At 33.7% G+C, this 20,116-nt stretch overlaps 1 protein-coding gene across 2 annotated transcripts in view; it reads right to left on the bottom strand.

Moving 5' to 3' along the window:
* The window catches only part of AGPS (alkylglycerone phosphate synthase), a 117,950-nt gene that overhangs the window by 82,377 nt on the left and 15,457 nt on the right, over positions 1-20,116 (bottom strand). The window contains exons 1-5 of one of the 2 annotated variants that reach the window (XM_087819746.1): positions 13,189-13,362; positions 11,432-11,521; positions 4,484-4,574; positions 1,928-2,048; positions 1,757-1,831 (exon numbers count right to left, since the gene is read on the bottom strand). In XM_087819746.1, coding sequence (XP_087675872.1) covers positions 1,757-1,831; positions 1,928-2,048; positions 4,484-4,558 — 271 coding nt within the window. In that variant the 5' untranslated portion in view covers positions 4,559-4,574; positions 11,432-11,521; positions 13,189-13,362. Of the gene's footprint in view, positions 1-1,756; positions 1,832-1,927; positions 2,049-4,483; positions 4,575-11,431; positions 11,522-13,188; positions 13,363-20,116 lie in introns of those variants that run through there. The other variant, XM_016225126.2, reaches the window with a different exon arrangement.

Here is a 20,116-nt window from a genome sequence, read left to right on the forward strand (position 1 = left end):
TTTTTTAAAATTAACCTTTCAAGAGTGTATGGGAAGTTTGGAGGAAAAAGAGACTTGAGGCATGACAACCTTTAAGGCTACAGCAAAATTCCAGATATGCACTGATAAGGGCCTGAATTGGAAATTGGGATGGTAAAAGATAAAATGGAAGGACAAAGTTGTGATGGAAGTATTTTGCAGCATAAAGAAACTTTTATACAGCCCAGCTAGAGTGGCTCAGTTGGTTGAGCATCACCCTGGCGCCAAAAGATGCCGGTTCAATTCCCAATCAGGGCACATGCCTGGGTTGCAGGTTCGATACCTGGTCAGGGCAGATACAGAAGGCAACCAATCAAAGTCTCCCTCTCACCTCAAAGTGTCTCTCTCTCTCTCAGCATGTCCTCGGGTGAGGATTAAAAAAAAAAAAAAAAAAAGAAAGAAACTTTTGTGCAATAACTAACTCCATGTTTCCAAAATCTGATTTTAAAAAATATTTGGATTTCTTAAAGCAAGACATATATTACCATTATGGTAATTATCTTAGTATTTTAATACCCAGATATATAAAGAAAATACCTAAAAGGCACAGTAGAAAGTTCCACTCAAGATATACCTATTAGGTTCTTTGGGAAATAAAAATTGATACATGTCATTCCTTCCAGTAAAAAAATGGAATGAACCTTTCCTAAATCTTGGTAGAGGAGTAGCCTAAAGCTATTAAAACAGGCAGACAAAACAAAAGCATTTCTTCTATTTGAGTATACCTTTTCTTCGTTTCAGGAGATGCTAAATTTCTAAACTACCAGAGACAAAAGACTTATTTCACAGTCTTCTAAATACACAAAAAATATATATCACAAGTATTAGGAAAGTAATTTCATCTCAGCTACATATAATCTTGGACTTTTCTGCTATGTATGTTACCTCCCTCTATCCCCATATTAAAGTACGATTCTTCTCTCAGATACTCCCAGCAAAGTAGAAGGATCACATCTAAGAACTGAGAGTCCATGAATAAGCCATTTTTTTGAAAAATAAGATATTCTGTCTACTTTTACAAAGTGTAAAGAGGAAAAAAGATAAGGAGATCAATGGAACATTTTTTAAAAAGGCAACTACAGACAGTAAGGAACAATATACCTGTTCTGCTTTAAATTTTCTGATAGAAGAGATGGATATAAAAACCATATGTAGAAATACAGTGCATCAGAAGAGCAAAATAACAGAGAGCTCATACATCCTCTGTCTCAAGCCAAATTCCTGAATGAAATTAATTCCTCAAAATTTAACTATTCATGTCCAAGACAATATGTTTATAAAACAACTTGTTTCACCATCTCATCATCAGGCTTTTTTTAACCCACAAGCAGATATCAACAAATTATTATTAGTTTGCAGTAATCAATTATTTTAATTAAGAGTTTAATTATTTTAATTAATGATTTGACTATATCATTATTGATACTAACTTCATTAAGCTTCCAAATTAAACAAAAATACATTTTCTACCAACCTAATATATTTATTTCTACTAATCTCCTAATGATATTTTACTTATTTATTTACTTAAAATGAAGACTTGATCATCAACAAAATCAATTATTAAAATCAATAGCTCAGGATGATCAGATCAAGAAAGAACTTTATGACCTTTACTAAACTCTAAAAAGTTATATTTTTTTATAACTCATATGTTAAAAATTATATATTTCCAATACAAAGTTTACTTAAAATTTAACAATACTAAATTAAGAATACAAGAAAAAGAACAACTTACTTGGCCATAAAACTATATCAGGAATTCGATGAAAAATTCCTTCCCTGAGTAAAAATATCTCATGAAGACAATGACCTGTTTTGTGGTTTAAAAAAGAAAATACCATAAACATCTTACATGACAGAAAATTTTTAAATTAAAAATAAATAGCACTTATATAAAATTGCTTACCATGAGCTCTAAATACTCGATCATCTGCTTCTTGTGAATATGAAATATTAGTTTCTTTAAGTTCATGAAGAAAATCTTCATTTACAACAGAAGGGGGTGTATCACCAGGATTTAAGGATGCCTAGAAAATAAAATTGGTTTTCTTTGGCTTATTTCTAGAAAATAAATTTTGAATACCTCTGTTATGGACAGTGACTATAAAATGTAAAATGTTTATATCCAAACTAAGACAAAAGCATAGAAAAATACCAAATAATATGTATGGAAATCAACTTTGTGACAGTAACAAATTGCAAATGGTCTGGTTAATCACATTCTGTAACATAAGTTATAGAAGCCTTATGTTTCTTCTTTTGCTTCTATGGCAAATCTTTTTCTTCTTTCTAAAGACTGCAATCAAGAACAAGGAAGATAGCCCGGCAGGGCGTGGCTCAGTGGTTGAGCGTTGACCTAGGATGCAGGCGATCAGTGTTCGATTCCCGTTTAGGGCACATGCCCGGGTTGTGGGCTGCAGCGGATCGATGACTCTCTCATCATTGATGTTTCTATCTCCCTCTCTTCCTCTCCTTTCCTCTCTCTGAAATCAATAGATATATTTAAAAAAAAAAAAAGAACAAGGAAGATAGCCCTATCTGGTTTTCTCAGTGGTTAGAGCATTGGCCCACAGACCGAAGGGTCCCGGGTTCGATTCTGGCCAAGGGCACGTAACTCGGTTGCAGGCTCGGCCCCACTCGGGGTGGGTGCAGGAGGCAACCAATCAGTGTGTCTCTTTCTCACATTGATGTTTTTCTCTCTCTATCTCTCTTTCCCTCTCCGCCCCTTCCACTCTCTCTGAAAAGCAATGGGAAAAATATCCTCTGGTGGAGATATAAAAAAAAAAAAGAACAAGAAAGCTAGCAACATTTCAAACCTTCAACTTTACATTAAGGAGACTGGGGGAAAGATACTTGACCTACAGATAAAATGTATCATTTCCTATACTCCAATTATAATTTTAAAATGAATAGCAAAAATCCTCACAATATAAGTAATAAAACTCATTTTATAGACTGCTTTAAAAACTCACAACATAATTATAAACTTGATACTTAATTTCAACTAATAGGTAACTTGAAAAATTAATCTTCAACTTTAAAGCTATGTGACACTGGGCAAGTCAACCAACTTCTGTGAGCTTTGGCTTCTGAATCTGTTAAATGACATTATCACCACCAAATTTATACAGCTGCCAGAAGGTTAGCTGTATAGGATGGAAGGTTAAATGTGATAATTTTTGTGAAAAGCACCTAATATTACCTACCATATAGAAAGAGATGTATAAATGGCTGCCCAAATCAAATTTGCTATGAAAAAACTAACCATCACATAGTATTTGGAAAAAAGAAAATATAAAAATATTAAAGAAAAATACGATATTTATATAGCCCTGTATTTCATTTTTAATTTTACAGTTGGCCCTCTGTATATGTGAGTTTTGCATACACAGATACAACCAATGGTAGATCAAAAATATTTTTTTAAAAATCCCTGGAAGTTCCAAAAAGAAAACTTTGACACAGGTCAAGCACTACACTGAATCCTTGTGAATGAAGTGATACGTAGGCATACGCTGCTGTAGATTATATGCAAAAATAGGTTATATACAAATATTACAGCATTTTATATAAGAGACTTGAGCATCCACAGATTTTGGTATCCACAAGGGTCCTAGAACCAATCTCCTGCAGGATTATTATATATTTAGATAATAAATACTTATTGAGTGTATGGTATAAGTCAGGCATTGTTCTAAGCCCTGGGGAGACAGTGGTGAATTAAACAGAAAAAAAATCTTGACCTCATGGAATCCACCCTGAAGCAAATAACCAAAAACACCCTAACCATACATACAGATTATTATTTTGTAAGTTACTGAAAATTGAAAAGGGCTCAAAAACAGAAGAAAAAGTGCATGTAAATAAAACTAGTGATATTTCTGAATATGGTATGTAGATTGCATCAATGTAAAAAAAGTAATTACAAATAGTCAAGAGAGAATTAAGGTGATGAAAAAAGAGATCTTTTAAGAAAAGTTAAAAGAATTTGGTTTGGGAAGAGAAGGAATTAGTTGTTTAGCCTAATTTAACTACTAAAATAAAATGTATCAGTGGATTTATAAATAAATCAAGTAAGTACTCACTAAATACTTACAGTCCTTAATAACATGGTGGATATAATGGAGAATATAGTGTTAGCCATAGCCCCTGCACTTACAGAACTTATATCCAGTTACAGGGACATGCAGAATACTATGGCATAGCAAATAATAATAAATAATAAAAATCATAATAATATAAAGAAATACAATGTCATTAGTTTGATATGTATACAGTGTAAAGTTTTCTAATCCTACTTCCAGATAAGTGAAACTACACCCTAACAAGGTCAATATAACTAGTAAACTTCTTAACAGAAAAACATGACAAATGCAATTACAAAGATAAGTCTAATTAATTTGGAATTAAACACACACACACACAGAGTTAAGCATATTAGTAATTGTTCTTATTTGCTTACTTTAGAGGTAGTTTTATGCTCCAAATTTACTCCAAGGGTATTTTCAATCCATTCCTTAAAAGATGGTAAACACATGCCACTAAGAGGGTACCTAAGGTACAAAGAAGGTAAAACATTAGAGTAAGGTATCCTCATTTCAATTTAAATCTTAGATTCTGCTTTAGTAATGGTGAAGTAGTTCCAATCAAACCAAACCCCTCACATATAATTATAAACTCTGAACAAAAACAAAACAAAACAAATAAAACTCAACTATCTGAAGGCAAATCAAAAGCAGGAAAAAGAGAGTGTGTTTAGGAGAAGGAAACAGCACTGCATGGTTTCTTTTCTTTTTCTTTTTTTTAAACGGGCTTTAGCTCGAAGGGAAGCACAGCTGGTACCACTAAAAGAAAAAAAAAATGCAGAAGACCTAGTCTTCCTGGCTTGAAGAATTAGAGGATAGTGTTTGAAGTGAGCACAGAATCTGGAAAACGTACAGGGAAACCACAGAAAAGAAGAGTTGGAGAGGAACCTATATATAAACTCTGTTTGCCTGATTTTGAATTACACATCTATGGAGCAGACGCTAAGCAGCCCAACTAAGCTTAAAAGAACTAAACAGATAACTCAGCTGCTCGCCACCACAGAGGAAAACTGAGAATTTGAGATCAGTCAAGTTAATTGCCTGATGCAGAAAAAAAAGTCTTCTCAGAAGAATGTAACAGAATCTAGAGTCTCTACAACATATCATTAACAATGTCCAAGATACACTCCAAAATTACTAGACATGAACAAATTAGAAAGTATGATCCATAATCAAGGGAGAGGGCAAGTAATAGAAACTTACTCAAGATGATTCAAGATTCCAGAAATAGAACACAAGAATTTTTAAACAGCTATAACTATGCTGAAGGACAAAAGGGGAAATATATTCCCAGTGAGTAACAGAAATCTCAGCAGAGAAATAAAAACTACAAAAAGAACAAAACAGAAATTCTATAATTAAAACTCTGAAATAAAAATTCATTGAAGGAACTTAAGAGCAGATTGGAGATGTCTTAACAGAGAGCCATAAAATATATACAATCTGAAGAACAGAGAAAAAGGCTGAAAAAATAAATAGAGCTTCAGGAACCTATGGAACAATAACAAAAAACTACCATACATATAAATGGAGTCCTAAGAAGGAAAGAAAAAAAAGTATTTGAAAAAGTAATGGATGAAAGTTTCCAAATTTGATGAAGAGAAAAAGTTTAGAAATTCAGGGTCAGAAAACTTAAAGAGGATAAATGCAAAGAAACTCGCACTAGGTACAACAGAGCCAATCTGCAATTAGAGAAGGGGAAGGAGAAAGAAAATCTTAAAAGCATCTAGAGAAAAATGATACATTATATATAATGGGATAACAATAAAAATTATGACTGACTTCTCATCACAGACAATAAGATAAGGAAACAACTGAACAACGTTTTTAAGGTGCTAAAAGAAAAAACAGATCAACCTAGAAATCTGTATCTGGTGAAAATATCCTTCAAAAGTAAAATAAAAACATTTTCAGATGAAAACTAAGAGACCTTGAGAACTTGGTGCCAGCAGATCTACACTACAAGAAATGCTAAAGGAATTTCTACAGTCTGAAGGGAAATATAACATGAAATATAAACTCAAATCTTCAAGATGGAATACATAATGCCAGAAAAAGTAAATATGTGGGTAACTATAAGTGACTATTTCTTTATTAATTTCTTTAAAATATATAATTAAAAAAAAAAATCATAATGTTGTATCATGGAGTTTATGGTGTGACAATTATAATAAGAAAAGGGAACAGAAAATAAACCTGTAGATTTGCAAGGTTCTTAGGCTTTCCATGAACTGGCACAACACATTTAAAACACACAAAAGAGCACTATAAAGGGCATATAGTATGAAAAAAACAAAATTTGCTAGTCTGATTTTGTTTCCTACATCTTTTGTCTCAATCTCTATTTAAATAGTTTATATAAAACATCAACATTATTTCACATATGTAAGAAAACCTCAATTTTATATGAGAAAATTGATGCAGAAAACTCAAGTGCTTAGAGATTCAACTTTTCACTTCTCAAAGGTGGCAAAATAAGAACTAGCAATAAATGCTAGAAATAAAGAGATAAAGTAAGTATCCTACCCTAGGTTAGTATAATGAAGAAAGTTGATATGCAAACAGTAATAATCCAATGTGTTATAATAGCAGTAAAAGATCAAAACAAATGTCTAAATGTTTTAAAACAGCACTTTACATTTTTTATTAAGTAAACACATTGCATATCATGTGCCAGGCATTTTTCTAAGTGTTTTATGTATATTAACTTATAATAATAATAATAATAATAATAATAATAATAATATGAGTTTGGTATTATTATCCTCATTTAATAAATGAGGAAGCTAAGGCACAGAGAATTTAAACAACTTAAATAACTTAAATAACTTTAAGGAATAAAGTAATTTATTTACTCAAGGTTCCAGAGCTAGTAAATTACAAAACTGGGATCTGAATCAGACTATGAATAAGGCTTGAGTCAGTCTGTGCTATAACCACTATACAATGCTGCCTCTAGTCTGACTCTTCCCTTGCCACCATTCCTAGTAAGATCATTAAACTAAAATTCTTTATGAGTGACATTTATAAAATCACAGTAGCTCTATTCAGTAAACTTTTTTACTGTAATATTCTTGCATCTTCTTTACTCCTCCCCCTTCCCTCTGCCAAAATCGATGATGGGTCAGCCAAATAAAATTACTATACAGGGTGGGGCAAAAGTAGATTTATAGTTGTGAGTACACAAAACACAGTTTATTCTTGTATTACTGTTTATTAATTATTGTATTATTTTCTATATGAACTGTAAACCTACCTTTGTCCCACCCTGTATTATAGCTGTTCTATTTTTGTTTAACTTTATATTTTACTTATACTGAAGTATAACATACATAAAACAAATAAGTATATATTTGAATGAATTTTTACAAAGTAAACCTTCCATGTAATTAAGACCTAGTAGTTCCAAAGTTGGTCGCTTTGTAGGACATTATTAACATGTAGTAGCACGTGTATTATAACCAACCCCCCAGAATTTACTTTTACCTTAGCTAAAATGAAGAACATTTGCTATGCTGAGTGGCTTCATCTTTAGTTGTTTAATCTATGAGTCCCATACCTTCATTCCAATTTCTTTAGAAATATTATAAGAAAAGTTAAAGAAATGAGAGGTATTTAACTTAAGAAACAGCTATGAAATGACTTGAGTATTATAGTAATATAATTTGGATTGATATCTAGAACTATAAACAAACATTTATCTAACACTAATACGACTATACTATGCACTGTAGGATACAACTGGTCTTATGACTCCTGTTCTTAAGAAACTTACAACCCAGTTCAGTTAAAGCTGCAAAGACATTTAATTTGTAGGGTGAACATATGAGCAGGAAACACATAACTTTTATCAGAAATGTGATAAGAAGAAAGCCAAATGCCTATACCAATTGTTGAAACAGATTACTGAATAGATCTTTACCATGGCTGAAGATTAGTTTGAGAATTTTAAGAAATGGTCTCTGTAAAATACAAAGATCAAATTACCACCTTTCCTTAAAACCAAGGTAGACTATAATGTAGAAGATACAGAATCAGAACAAGCCTTCAAGGCCAATGAAATCAGTATACATAGAAAGAAAACTCTTTGGACATAAATATCCAAGAAGAGAGTGCATGTCAGCATTTATGATGACTTAGACAGGGAGACACTCACTCTGGGGCAGTGCACAGAGGCAGCAAAATAGTACATGCAACCATCGATCAGAGTGAGTTCCACAACTGCTAAGCAATTTAACAGCCTTTTCAGAATTGAAGATAAAACTTTAGTGAAAAAATATGCCACTGAAAATGCAATGTGCAACAAACCCAAACAAATTCCATTTAAACACTAACTTGTGTTCTGTATCAATTAATGTATACAACCTTTAAAGTCAAAGAATGACATTTTTCAAAAATCTTAGTTTACAGAATGTATAGCACTGGTTCTGAAGTATTACCATCTGCTGCTTAAAATCAGGACTAAATTCATCTACATCTAAAAGAAATAAAAATGATAAGATTATAAATCTAGGGATTTATAAACTGGCAAATTACAAATCTGTTCAGAAGACAGACTGTGTTCAGAGAAAAACTAATTTTCCCCAAAGATCTAAAATACCTTATAATAACTGCTTCTAATATAATGGCTAGGTTTTAAATGTCCAAGTTACCCTCCCCCAAAAATATACAATCAACCACATTTCCTACCTTTTCAATGTTTATTGGCTCAGAAATAAGGGAATCTCCATAAATTTTCATTGAGAGTCACTATTAGTTTCTGGCACCTAAGGATTTCCCTTCCTTTCTTTCTGACTCTGTTATATTTCTTTCTTGTGATATTTTATCCATGTTTTCTGTGTAGTTATAGAGGGCAAAGTGTCTATATTTGTTTAGTCCACTACAAAGCCAGAATAAAAAGTCTTAACAAAACATTTCAAAAGTTTTCCTTACAATCTAGTATTAATAACAAAAGGGTGAATTAATACTGTTCAGCCAAATCATTATTTTCTTTTACTCATCCTTTCTAGTCACAGATATCACCTTCTCTTTTAGGAATATCATAATCTTCTTATGCCTTTGCCCTTTGCCTCTTACTGGAACAATAGGAAATTTTTGTCACACAGTAACTTTTTATAAGATGACTAACTCTATTATGCTGGCGTATACTGAGTAAAGGGCTACTGTGAAGTACCCCCAGAGGCTGGAGAGAGAACAAACTCAATACAATGGATGAGTAGGGTGATGTGCAGAAGTACTTCACAAGCATAGCATAATAGAAACAGTCTGAAAGTGAAGCTTAGAAACACTTGGTTTTTAATCCCAATTTCCCACTGAGCAGGAGACCTCAAGTAAGCTATTTAACCTTCTCATCCTCAATCTCCTCATTATTTTAAAGAAAATATGACTACCCATCTTTGGATTATTTTAAGATAACTTAGTAGGCACCAACAAATAATAGCTGTTATTATTTTCAAGAATGTTTATGGCCCGGCTAGGTGTGGCTCAGCAGATGAGCATTGACCTATGATTCATGAGACTGTGGTTCGATTCTCGGTCAGGGCACATGCCCAGGTTGCAGCTCGATCCCCAGGAGAGGGCATGCAGGAGACAGCTGATCAATGACTCTCTCATCACTGATGTTTCTATCTCTCTCTGAAATCAATAAATATATATATATTTTTTAAGTTTATGAATGTTTTCTGATAAAAATCAAAGAAATCTACTTAATCAACCACTATCCCTAGGAACCTAGACTAGATAGAGAACTATGACCCATTTCCAGTTCTTCCTATCTGTGACAAGGTAATAGTACTTCTAGAAGTACCAAAATGAAAACTAAATATTATTTAGCTAATACTTAGTTTTAGTTATTGAATTTTTTTATGTAGTACATATTTAGTATCAGACCATCTAAATTCCATTTCTGTATATGGAGAATTACCCTCTGGATGAGTCTCAGTGGGAACCAAAGGCTGCCTTTCAGTAAGTCAAATGTGCCCCAAATTCACTTTCCTGGTCTCTCTTTGCAGGTTCTGCCGGTTAGATGCAACTGTCCCCTACCATCCCATTCTCTTCCCCCTCCCGCACTAGACTAACTCAAGAGTAAACCATGCACAGAAATGAGGCCTTTATTGAATCCATCCTGGTTAGAGTGGCACCAGCAGCAATCTTCCAATGTCTAATGCCATCTGATCAATTCTCTGCTTTCAATGGCACTTTCCTGGAGTACAAGTTGACTATCTGTCCCCTTCTACAAAACAAAGATGCCATACCTTCAAGGTCCAAAGAGAGAAAGAAAGAAATGAAGACACTGTCTGAGAGTTGGTTTTCTAAGTTCAGAAGATTCACTTTTTCCCCCACAGAAGATTGTGTAAAGCCAATCTCTACATAGATAAGTTTCTACTGTATTAGACATTATTCCATTTAAAACATAAAACAGTCAACATCTAGAACACTGGTAAATTTATATTTTCACCAGAAATTCCTTCCATCTGAATTATATACAATTTCTCAACTAAGCCTCTAATCAGCATGCTGCCCAGTCATAATTAAGGAATGGAAATAAGAATGCAGATAATATTTATTTTTCTTATTAAAAAGTAATGGTGGCCTGGTTGGAATGTCATCCATACAACAAAAAGTTTAGGGATTTGATTTCAGTTCAGGGCACACATGGGGGAAAACTGACTGATATTTCTCTCTCACATTGCCTTCTCTCTATTAAAATTAGTTCCTAATTACTATTCCTGAGGTTTTGTTTCAGGTACAAAGTATATTTAAGTTAGAAATATAGAAGGTTTATGTTGCAAAGAAGAATAATTTCTCCAAAGGAATAAAAGTTTTCTTGCTGATATTTCAATATATTGACATATTAAATAAGTTTAAAATGTATTAAACTAAGTATATTAATACCCAATAGATACTAAGGCGAAGTACAATACTGGAACATATTATAATATAGCTTATCTGCATTCTGAGTCAAACAAACTACCTACAAAAATGGCATTTTGAGACAACTGGGAAAATGTGAATGTGGACTGGATAATCAGATATTATAAAATTTATTATTTTAGGGAGTATGATAATGGTATTACATGACTGGCCTCATTTTTTTAAGGGATATATATGTAAATATTTAGAAGTGCCATGAAAATGTCAAAATTTGAAATACTGCAGAAAACAAAGTAGCAGTTATGGCAAAACACCAGTAACCTTTAAATTGAAGAAAGAGTTGTTATATTATTCTATTGTTATGTATGTCTATTATTGAACATGTTATATTTGCTATGTTTTAAATTTTTCATAGAAAGAGGGGAAAAAAAAGAAAGAATAAACAGAGTTACCTTTTCCCAGTCAACTCAACTTGGCCTTTCTTATTGAAGATGAACTTGGAATCACTATATCCCCAACCATTCCATTTCAAAACTTCTTGCCTAATAAGAAAAAATATATATAAATGATACCGATGCTAAACATCTCAAAACTAAAGAGTGCAACACTGACTATTAACTTTCACAATCATTTAAAAGACTTTATCCCACTATTATATTTGTTTAAATAAAATGGACGCATATCACAATGTTTATGTATTAATGTTTCCAAATATAGGATCACTCTAATGAGCAGCACCTGTTTCACAAAAGGCTAAAACCACTAAATTTAATGCATTCAAAGGAAAAAGAAGGAAGCAAAAACAAAGAAGAAAAGTAGGCTTGAGTAAAATATGCTTTATTTTGTACATTACTAAGCTTACATTACAGGAGGCCTAAAAAAATTTACAATTAAAATAAATTACTTGAATAGGAAACAAATTTTTGCATGTATTAAAAAAATGATAATTATTAACCTTCTGCTTTGATGAAAAAGACCAATTTACAAAGCACATTCACTAATAATGACATTATTAGTAGTAGAAAATTTTAATAAAGTATATTAAAAATCTGAGTGCTGTGTCTATAACCATTCTAAATACTTCAACTTCCATGTAATTACAATCTCTACCTTGACTTATATATTAATGTTAACGTAACAGTCAATAACTATACCAGTTTTCAGTAGTCCAAAACAATATGGTATTTTTAATTTCCAAATGCAGTATTTCATAGTTTTAAAAATCATTTTCATCAAAATAAAGAGTTCACTTATTCAATTTTGCACATTACAGAAGAATATATAGGTCTAGGCCTGTGCAGAACACAACAGGCAACCATATTTCAGTGTTGTGTCAGATTTTATTATGTTTTAGCATGGTGCCCTAGTATATCTGGGCTACTGAAATAAAGTGATGATAATTATCAGTCAGAGATCCAAGGTGACAGCAGAATAGGTGGAAGTTACACTCACCTCCTCCCAAGACCAAACTGAAATTACAACTAAAATATAGAACAATCAACCTGAATAACCAATTGAAGACTAGCTGAACAAGAAGTCTTACAACCAAGGATTTACAGAAGAAGCCACATCCACTAGCCTCACCCACCTGACTCCTACGGGCCCCGTCCTACTGAGCTGGGCTCTACAGGAGGCCCCAGCAGAATCTAAAACAGACTGAGTTGTGTGGCTACATGACAGGGGACATTTTGCCCTAGAAGGCCCAACCGCTGCGAAGCCCTCCCTTAATACAGCCAAATCTTGGTCTGTTTGGGCCTGATAAATTCTGCTGGACCCACCCTGATGACTCCTTCAGACCCTGCCCCAAACAAAGGTCTGCAGGCACCCAGTGGGTGGCAGTTAGACTTGGTATACCCTGGCACTTCTGCTGAGTGGCTTCAGACCCAGAACTGGAAGAGACTTTGAACCTGCATCAATCTGGTGAACACCATTCGCCCCTATCTGGTGACTCACTGAGAACCTACCTCATGCAACTCAAGTACTCCCAAAGTCTCTTTCAGTAAGTAAGCCTAACAGGGAGCTAGCAGGTGGAGGCAGGCAGAGGCCTTGGGCCTTTTGCTGACCTGACCCCTGGCTCAGCTGGCCTTAGTGCACAGTTTGGTCTTTCCCATGTACACCAGGCCCCGCAGAGGCAGCCACAAACTGTGCATCACTTTGTAGCTCCAAACAGGTTGCCCAGAAGCAGTCACAGGCAGCATCTAATATTGACCTGCATCAGAGTCCTGCTCAAGAGGCCCCAAAACCAATACATCCAGTTGCCAGCTTCAGACAACAACAGAGCAGGATCCAACTAGCTTTACAAGTGGCATATCCAAAGGAAGATCTCAGCAGGAACCAGATCCTGCTGAGGTGAATTCCTGTTCATGTGGTCAGCACCTGCATGGTAATCTTGAGAAAGAAGAACAAAGTTGGATGTATAATGCTACCTGATATTAAACTATACTATAAGGCCACAGTAATCCAAACACCATGGTACTGGCATAAAAACAGACACATAGATCATTGGAACAGAATAGAGAGCCCAGAAATAAGCCCATGCCTTTATGATCAATTAATATTTGACAAAGGTGGCAAGAACATACAATGGGGTAAAGATACTCTATTTAATAAACGGTGTTAGGAAGACTGGACAGATACGTGCAAAAAAATGAAACTAGACCCCCTTCTTACACCATACACAAGAATAAACTCAAAATGGATTAAAGACTTAAACATAAGACTCAAAACTATAAAACTCGTAGAAGAAAACATAGGCAATAAAATCTCTGATATTTCTCATAGCAGTATTTTTTTCTGATATATCTCCTTGGGCAAGGAAAACAAAATTAAATTTTTTTTTTAAATGGGACTATATTAAGCCTGCCAGGCGTGGCTCAGCGGTTGAGCGTCGACCTAGGATCCAGGCGATCGGGGTTCGATTCCCGGTGAGGGCACATGCCCGGGTTGTGGGTTTGACCAATGACTCTCTCATCATTGATGTTTCTATCTCTCTCTCTCCCTCTCCTTTCCTCTCTCTGAAATCAATAGATATATATATTTTTTTAAATGGGACTATATCAAACTAAAAGGTTTTTGCACAGCAAAGGAAACCATCAATAAGATGAAAAGACAACCCACTGAACAGGGGAACATATTTGCCAATGATACACATCTAATAAGGGGTTAATATCCAAAATTTATAAAGAATTCACACAACTAAACACCAAAAAACAACAACAATCCAATTAAAAAATGGGCGAAGGACCTGAATAGACACTTCTCCAAAAAGGACATACGGATGGCCAAGAGACATATGAAAAGATTCTCAACGTCACTGTACAATATACAGATGATGTATTATATAATTGTACACTTGAAACCTATATAATATTAACCAATGTCACCTGACTAAATTCAATAAAAAGTTTTTAAGAAGAAATAAAGTGATGATGATCTTCTTAGTGCAAATTGAATTCTGCAGTTTGATGAAAATAATTAAAAGAAAACTTTTCCCTATACAGAAAGTTATTTACTTACTACATTAAATTTCAAAATATATCACGAGAAAAAATATATGTGGTAATGAACTTACTGTGATCATTTCACAATATATACAAATACTGAATCACTACGTTGTACACCTAAACTAGTATGTTACATGTCAATTATATCTCAATTTTTTAATTTCAAAATAAAGATATACATACTCATCGGAATGCATTCTAATTCTTCATATTTCTCAATGAAGAAAATGACAACTTACATGCAAATTTTTTATTACAATCGTAATTCTTCATCCAGTTCAAAGGCTTTTCAAACAAAGGGAACACTAACACAATACAACTGAACCAAATGTAGGTCATTAATTGTGTACTGAAATCTTCATCTATACATAAAATTAAGAAAAAAATTAGGAATACTCTCCTTAAAATTATAGTTTGCTATCAAGAAAAACTAAAGTGCGTATACAAAAATAAACTGTTCAAAAATGTCTCAAGAGTAACAATCCAGCAGTTAGATTTGTAGGTGAGACTGTTACAAACTATTGACCAATATTTTCTTCTAATTTCACATTCCTACTGCACTGTAGATGGAAGTTTTGGAAGAAACCTTTTGAAAAAATCTCTATAGAAAAGTTCATGAATAATGTCACCACTGATACACTTATTTTCTTAATGTTACACCTCCTAGAAAAAGATTAAGTCATCGTCCACTTTGCTTTTTCATGATTATATTCTCTTCACATTTATAAAATGAAGTATAATTTACTTAATATTTTATTTTTATCACATATCCATAACAATTTACATTACAAGACTAATGTGTACATTTTAATTAACATCTTTACTTAATGGTTTATACTATGTGCATAATTTTTTTTAGTGAAATGCATTTGATTAGGTAGTGAATCTGTCATGAAGTCTGTACTCTATAAAACAGTAGTTTGGGCCCTGGCTGGTATGGCTTGATTGGTTGGAGTGTTGCCCCATACACTGAAAGGTTGCCCCATACACAAAAAATAAATGCAAAAATATCTATAGAGTCATTTTGCTTTAATATTATTACCACTAGGCACTGGGAAATTATTTCAATACAGCTACTGAATTTGGCATGTTTATATAGCTTAACAATGAGAATCATCTTCCTTAAAATTATGCCTAGAATTTAAATTAAAAAATTTTCCCCAGATGGTCTCAAAGTGAAAACCTAAACCTGATTACATGTGTTCACTCTTAGCACTTGATGGGAAAAATGAATCAAGATAAGCAGGAAGTATCTGCTGCTGTACACTAAAAAATGAAGAGATTTACATACTGAAGAATCACTGGCCTTAAATTTCCATTTGGTTAACATCCTAAAGAAGCTTCCAAGTTTTTACCTGTAGGCCAAAATCCCTTTTTCACTCTTTTCATCTCAATCTGAAAAACCTGCCTATAGGGACCTTACCATATTTATACCAACTTTTAGAGCCTTCCCAGAAGTTGAAATGTAGGTATTTGGAATGCATTTGTACTCCCCAAAAAGTGTTATATTGCTTGAATAGCATACAATTAATATCTACGTTACTCCAAAACCAATCTTGAAGTACCCAGTGTTAAATAAAAAGTAGGCATATTTCCTAGACTTCAGGTTTTAAACTTTTACACACATGTATCCCCTCAAACTACTAAGATATTCTATGTAATCACAATTGTGTGATTACACTAAACCTTAAATTAACTTCTTATATAGAAGAGTATAATGAGTACATTGAAGGGTACTAGAGCATCAACATTTTAAATTTTTATTATATCTTTATTGATTTCAGAGAGAGGAAGGGAGAGGGAGAGGAAGAGATAGAAGTATCAATGATAAGAGAGTCATTATTGATCGGCTGCCTCCTGCACACCCTCGACTGGGGATCTAGCCCGCAACCCAGGTATGTGCCCTGACTGGGAATGAAACCGAAATCTCCTGGATCCTAGGTCGATGCTCAACCACTGAGCCACGCCTGGCCAGGCTAGCATCAACATTTTAAAAAGAGAGTAAAACTTTACATAATCATAGAATTCTAAAGCCTAAAGAGGTTCTTAGAAACCACCCAGTTCAACTGCTTATTTTTCAGATGGAGACACATGTGCCCAGGGAAGCGCACATGATTACACAACTCAGCTAGTTGGGAGCATCAGAAAGTGAACCTGCAGTCTGGTGATTCTTCCTCTTTAGAAAGGTAATACCTGAAACCCACTAAGTCATTCACCCAGGTAACCAAAATGATTTAAAGAAGCCCTTTTTTCATCACATCAATATTTTTCAAAGCACTATTACATGTCCTTATTACAGCTGTTCTGTACTTGACCTAAAGAAAAACATTTAAATATCGAGAAATATGGTTGTGGCGGTAAGCCCAGTGCCCTGTACTTCCTTTATCTACAGTATAATGAATTCTGTCATTCAAAATAATGATCCCAAAGCACTGCAAGCACTGAACAAAAGAATGATAAAAGAATCACCAACTTTCCATAAGATTCAAATAAAAGGATTCAATTCTCACCCAGCTGGTGTGGTTCAGTGGATATCATGCACCAGAAGGTCACATGCCCGGGATTCAGGCTCAATCCCCAGTAGGGGACATGCAGGAGGCAGCCGATCAATGTTTCACTCTCACATTGATGTTTCCCTCTCCTCTCTCTCTCCCCCCTCCCTTTCTCTCAAAAAAAGGATTAAATTCTCAACTGACCCCAGGTATCAATTAACCAATTAACCAGGCTGATCTCAGATCTTCCAACGGTTAGATCTAACTACACCAAATTCAATGTCTTCAAAATGTAAGATTCCTCCTCCTCGCAAGAAAAAGACATATTTGGCTTGATTTTACTACATGAAAAAAAAACCCCAGTGGGGTTTTTTTGTTGGTGGTGTTGGCTTTGTTTCGTTTTAAACACATTTACACATCTAAACACAGAACCGAATGGTGAAAAAAACTGTATGAGCTGGCATAACAAAAGCCAGCTATTTATTTTATGGAGAAATAAAATAGCATCACATAAACACAAGGTGGCAGTATTCTCCCATGATATATATATTTAGTATTCTGCATTACCCAGCGCTATTTGCACAACTTTTACCTGAAATATTTAGATGTAGCAGCAGCATCATTATTATGAAAACCATAAAAAGTTCCTCTTTATTTTAAAAATGGGAAATTTTCACTTTTACGTCTCTGTACATATACAGAATAGTCAAATATTAAACAGCAAGCACTCTGATAAAATGCATAATTTATTTCCACCATTACTATTTCTAGTCATATTTTTCATTAAAAAATAAGAAAAAAGAAAATATGCTTTAACCAACTTTTATTTTGGGTTAGCAATAAAATGTTTAGCTAATAACTTTAAAAAAGGAATTTCCCCCCAATACAATCCCAATAATTGAAATTCTAATAAACGACACTTCACTATTCAGTTAAGATGAAAACCAAATTTTCGTCTCTCTTTTCCAATTTAAACAATAAGAAAAGATCATATAATGCTCAATGTTGCTAATCATCAGAGAGATGCAAATTAAAACCACAATGAGGTATCACTTCACACCTGTCAGAATGGTTACCATCAACAAATCAACAAACGACTTGTGCTGGCAAGGGTGTGGAGAGGGGAACCCTAGTACACTGCTGGTGGGAATGCAGACTGGTACAACCACTATGGAAAACAGTATGGAGGTTCCTCAAAAAATTAAAAATGGAGCCGCCTTTTGACCCAGTGATCCCACTTCTAGGAATATATCCTAAGAATCCTGAAACACTAATCAGAAAAAATATATGCACCCCAATGTTCATAGCAGCGCAATTTACAATAGCTAAGATCTGGAAACAGCCCAAGTGCCTACCAGTAGATGAGTGGATAAAAAAGCTGTGGGACATTTACACCATGGAATACTACGCAGCTATAAAGAAGAAGGATCTCTTACCCTTTGGGACAGTACGGAATGGGCCTGGAGAATATTATGCTAAGTGAAATAAGCCAGGCAGAGAAAGACAAACATCACATGATCTTGCTTATATATGGAATCTAAAGAACTTAATAAACTGATGAACAGAACAGATTCAATGACACAGAAGCATAGATCAGACTGACGAATATCAGAGGGATGGTGGGTGGAGGGGGAGAGATTAACCAAAGAATTTATATGCATTTATGCACAACCCAAGGACACGGACAATGGTGGGGAGAGGGACTGAGGAGGGGTATGGGACGGGGTGGAACGGGTCATTGGGGAAAAAAAGGGACACCTGTAATATTTTAAACAACAACAACAAAATATCATATAAGCTTAGAACTTTAGAAAAATAAAAACTGAAGTATAAAACTTAAGCCACAAAGCTGAATTTCTAACTGCCATGCTCGGTATCAGTTAAATTCAAATTAATTCCACAAGTAGTATAATATATATAAGTTAAAACTAAAAATATCTTTCAAGGATTTTTTTTACTAATTAAAATCCTTATTATCTGGTTGTGTGCTTAATGATTTTAAGGTCCAGATAACCTAAAGTAAAGTGAAAAATAAGTAATGAGAAAGATACCAAGATAAAAGATATCTCTGAAAAGATCTACTACAAAAAATTCTGTAAATAATATTTCTACTGGCTTTTTTTTTTTTAATTGAAGTTCTCATTAGAAATATAAAGGTTCAATGAGGGGAGAAAACTATAGAATACTGTTTAACTCTAAATTTAATTTAAAGTTAAATTAAATTAAACTTTAAATTAAAGTTTAAAACCAGCTCCTACAAAATTAATTCTAAAAACTCAAAAGCAAAATTCCTATAAAACTATTTACAATGCTTATGGCTCAATCTAACAGTGAAATTAAGTCTCTTTCAAATAGTTTAGTTAATCTAAATAGCTTACTTTTAAGTACAATAATTTATGTGTATTATAAGAGAAAGCCCTTTTATAATAAAGACCAGAAAAAATCAAATAAAAGTCATGGATAGATTATCATGTCATAATTAACACTGCTACAAATCTCATAGTTCCAAGATGTTAAAACATCTGACTTAGAAAATAGATAAATGCCATTAGGCTTTGATAGCTTGATACCATTAATCACCTAGATCATGGAATATTTCCTCCGGTCCTGATTAAAACTCACTCAAGCTACTTCTTCTAATTATACTTTATTCCCTGCAGAGAAAAACCAGCCAACTGAAATGGCCAGGAGGCTTGACAATTTTATTTTTTCATCATGAATTAGTCTATTGGTATTCTAATTAACTGGTAGCTAGTGAGGGTAGTTAACACTGAGTCAGACTACCTAAATATGACTGATGCTGGACCCTGACAAGATCAAGCTTCTGGACAAGACAGGTCAACAAAATAATATCCCTGCCCTCTAGATAGTAAGACTTCTTGCAAAACCTGGACATTACTATGTAACACTTTTGAATTTCAACATGCACTTCAATCTTCCCTCAATATCCCCATTTAAAGTTTTAAAACTCTAGTTGCCATAATAAAAATCTGACCCTTCTGTGTAATAAATTAATCAACTTTCTAATTTTTGCCAATGTTATAGTATAAAATTGATTAATTACAAGATTTAAAATAGAAAGTTGTTAGCAAGAACATGAACAGCCAGCAGTGTGGCTTCATGAAATACTATGCAGCAATCA

The sequence above is a fragment of the Miniopterus natalensis genome, chromosome 8 (genome assembly GCF_054644295.1).
Source record: "Miniopterus natalensis isolate mMinNat1 chromosome 8, mMinNat1.hap1, whole genome shotgun sequence".
Lineage (NCBI taxonomy): Eukaryota > Metazoa > Chordata > Mammalia > Chiroptera > Miniopteridae > Miniopterus > Miniopterus natalensis.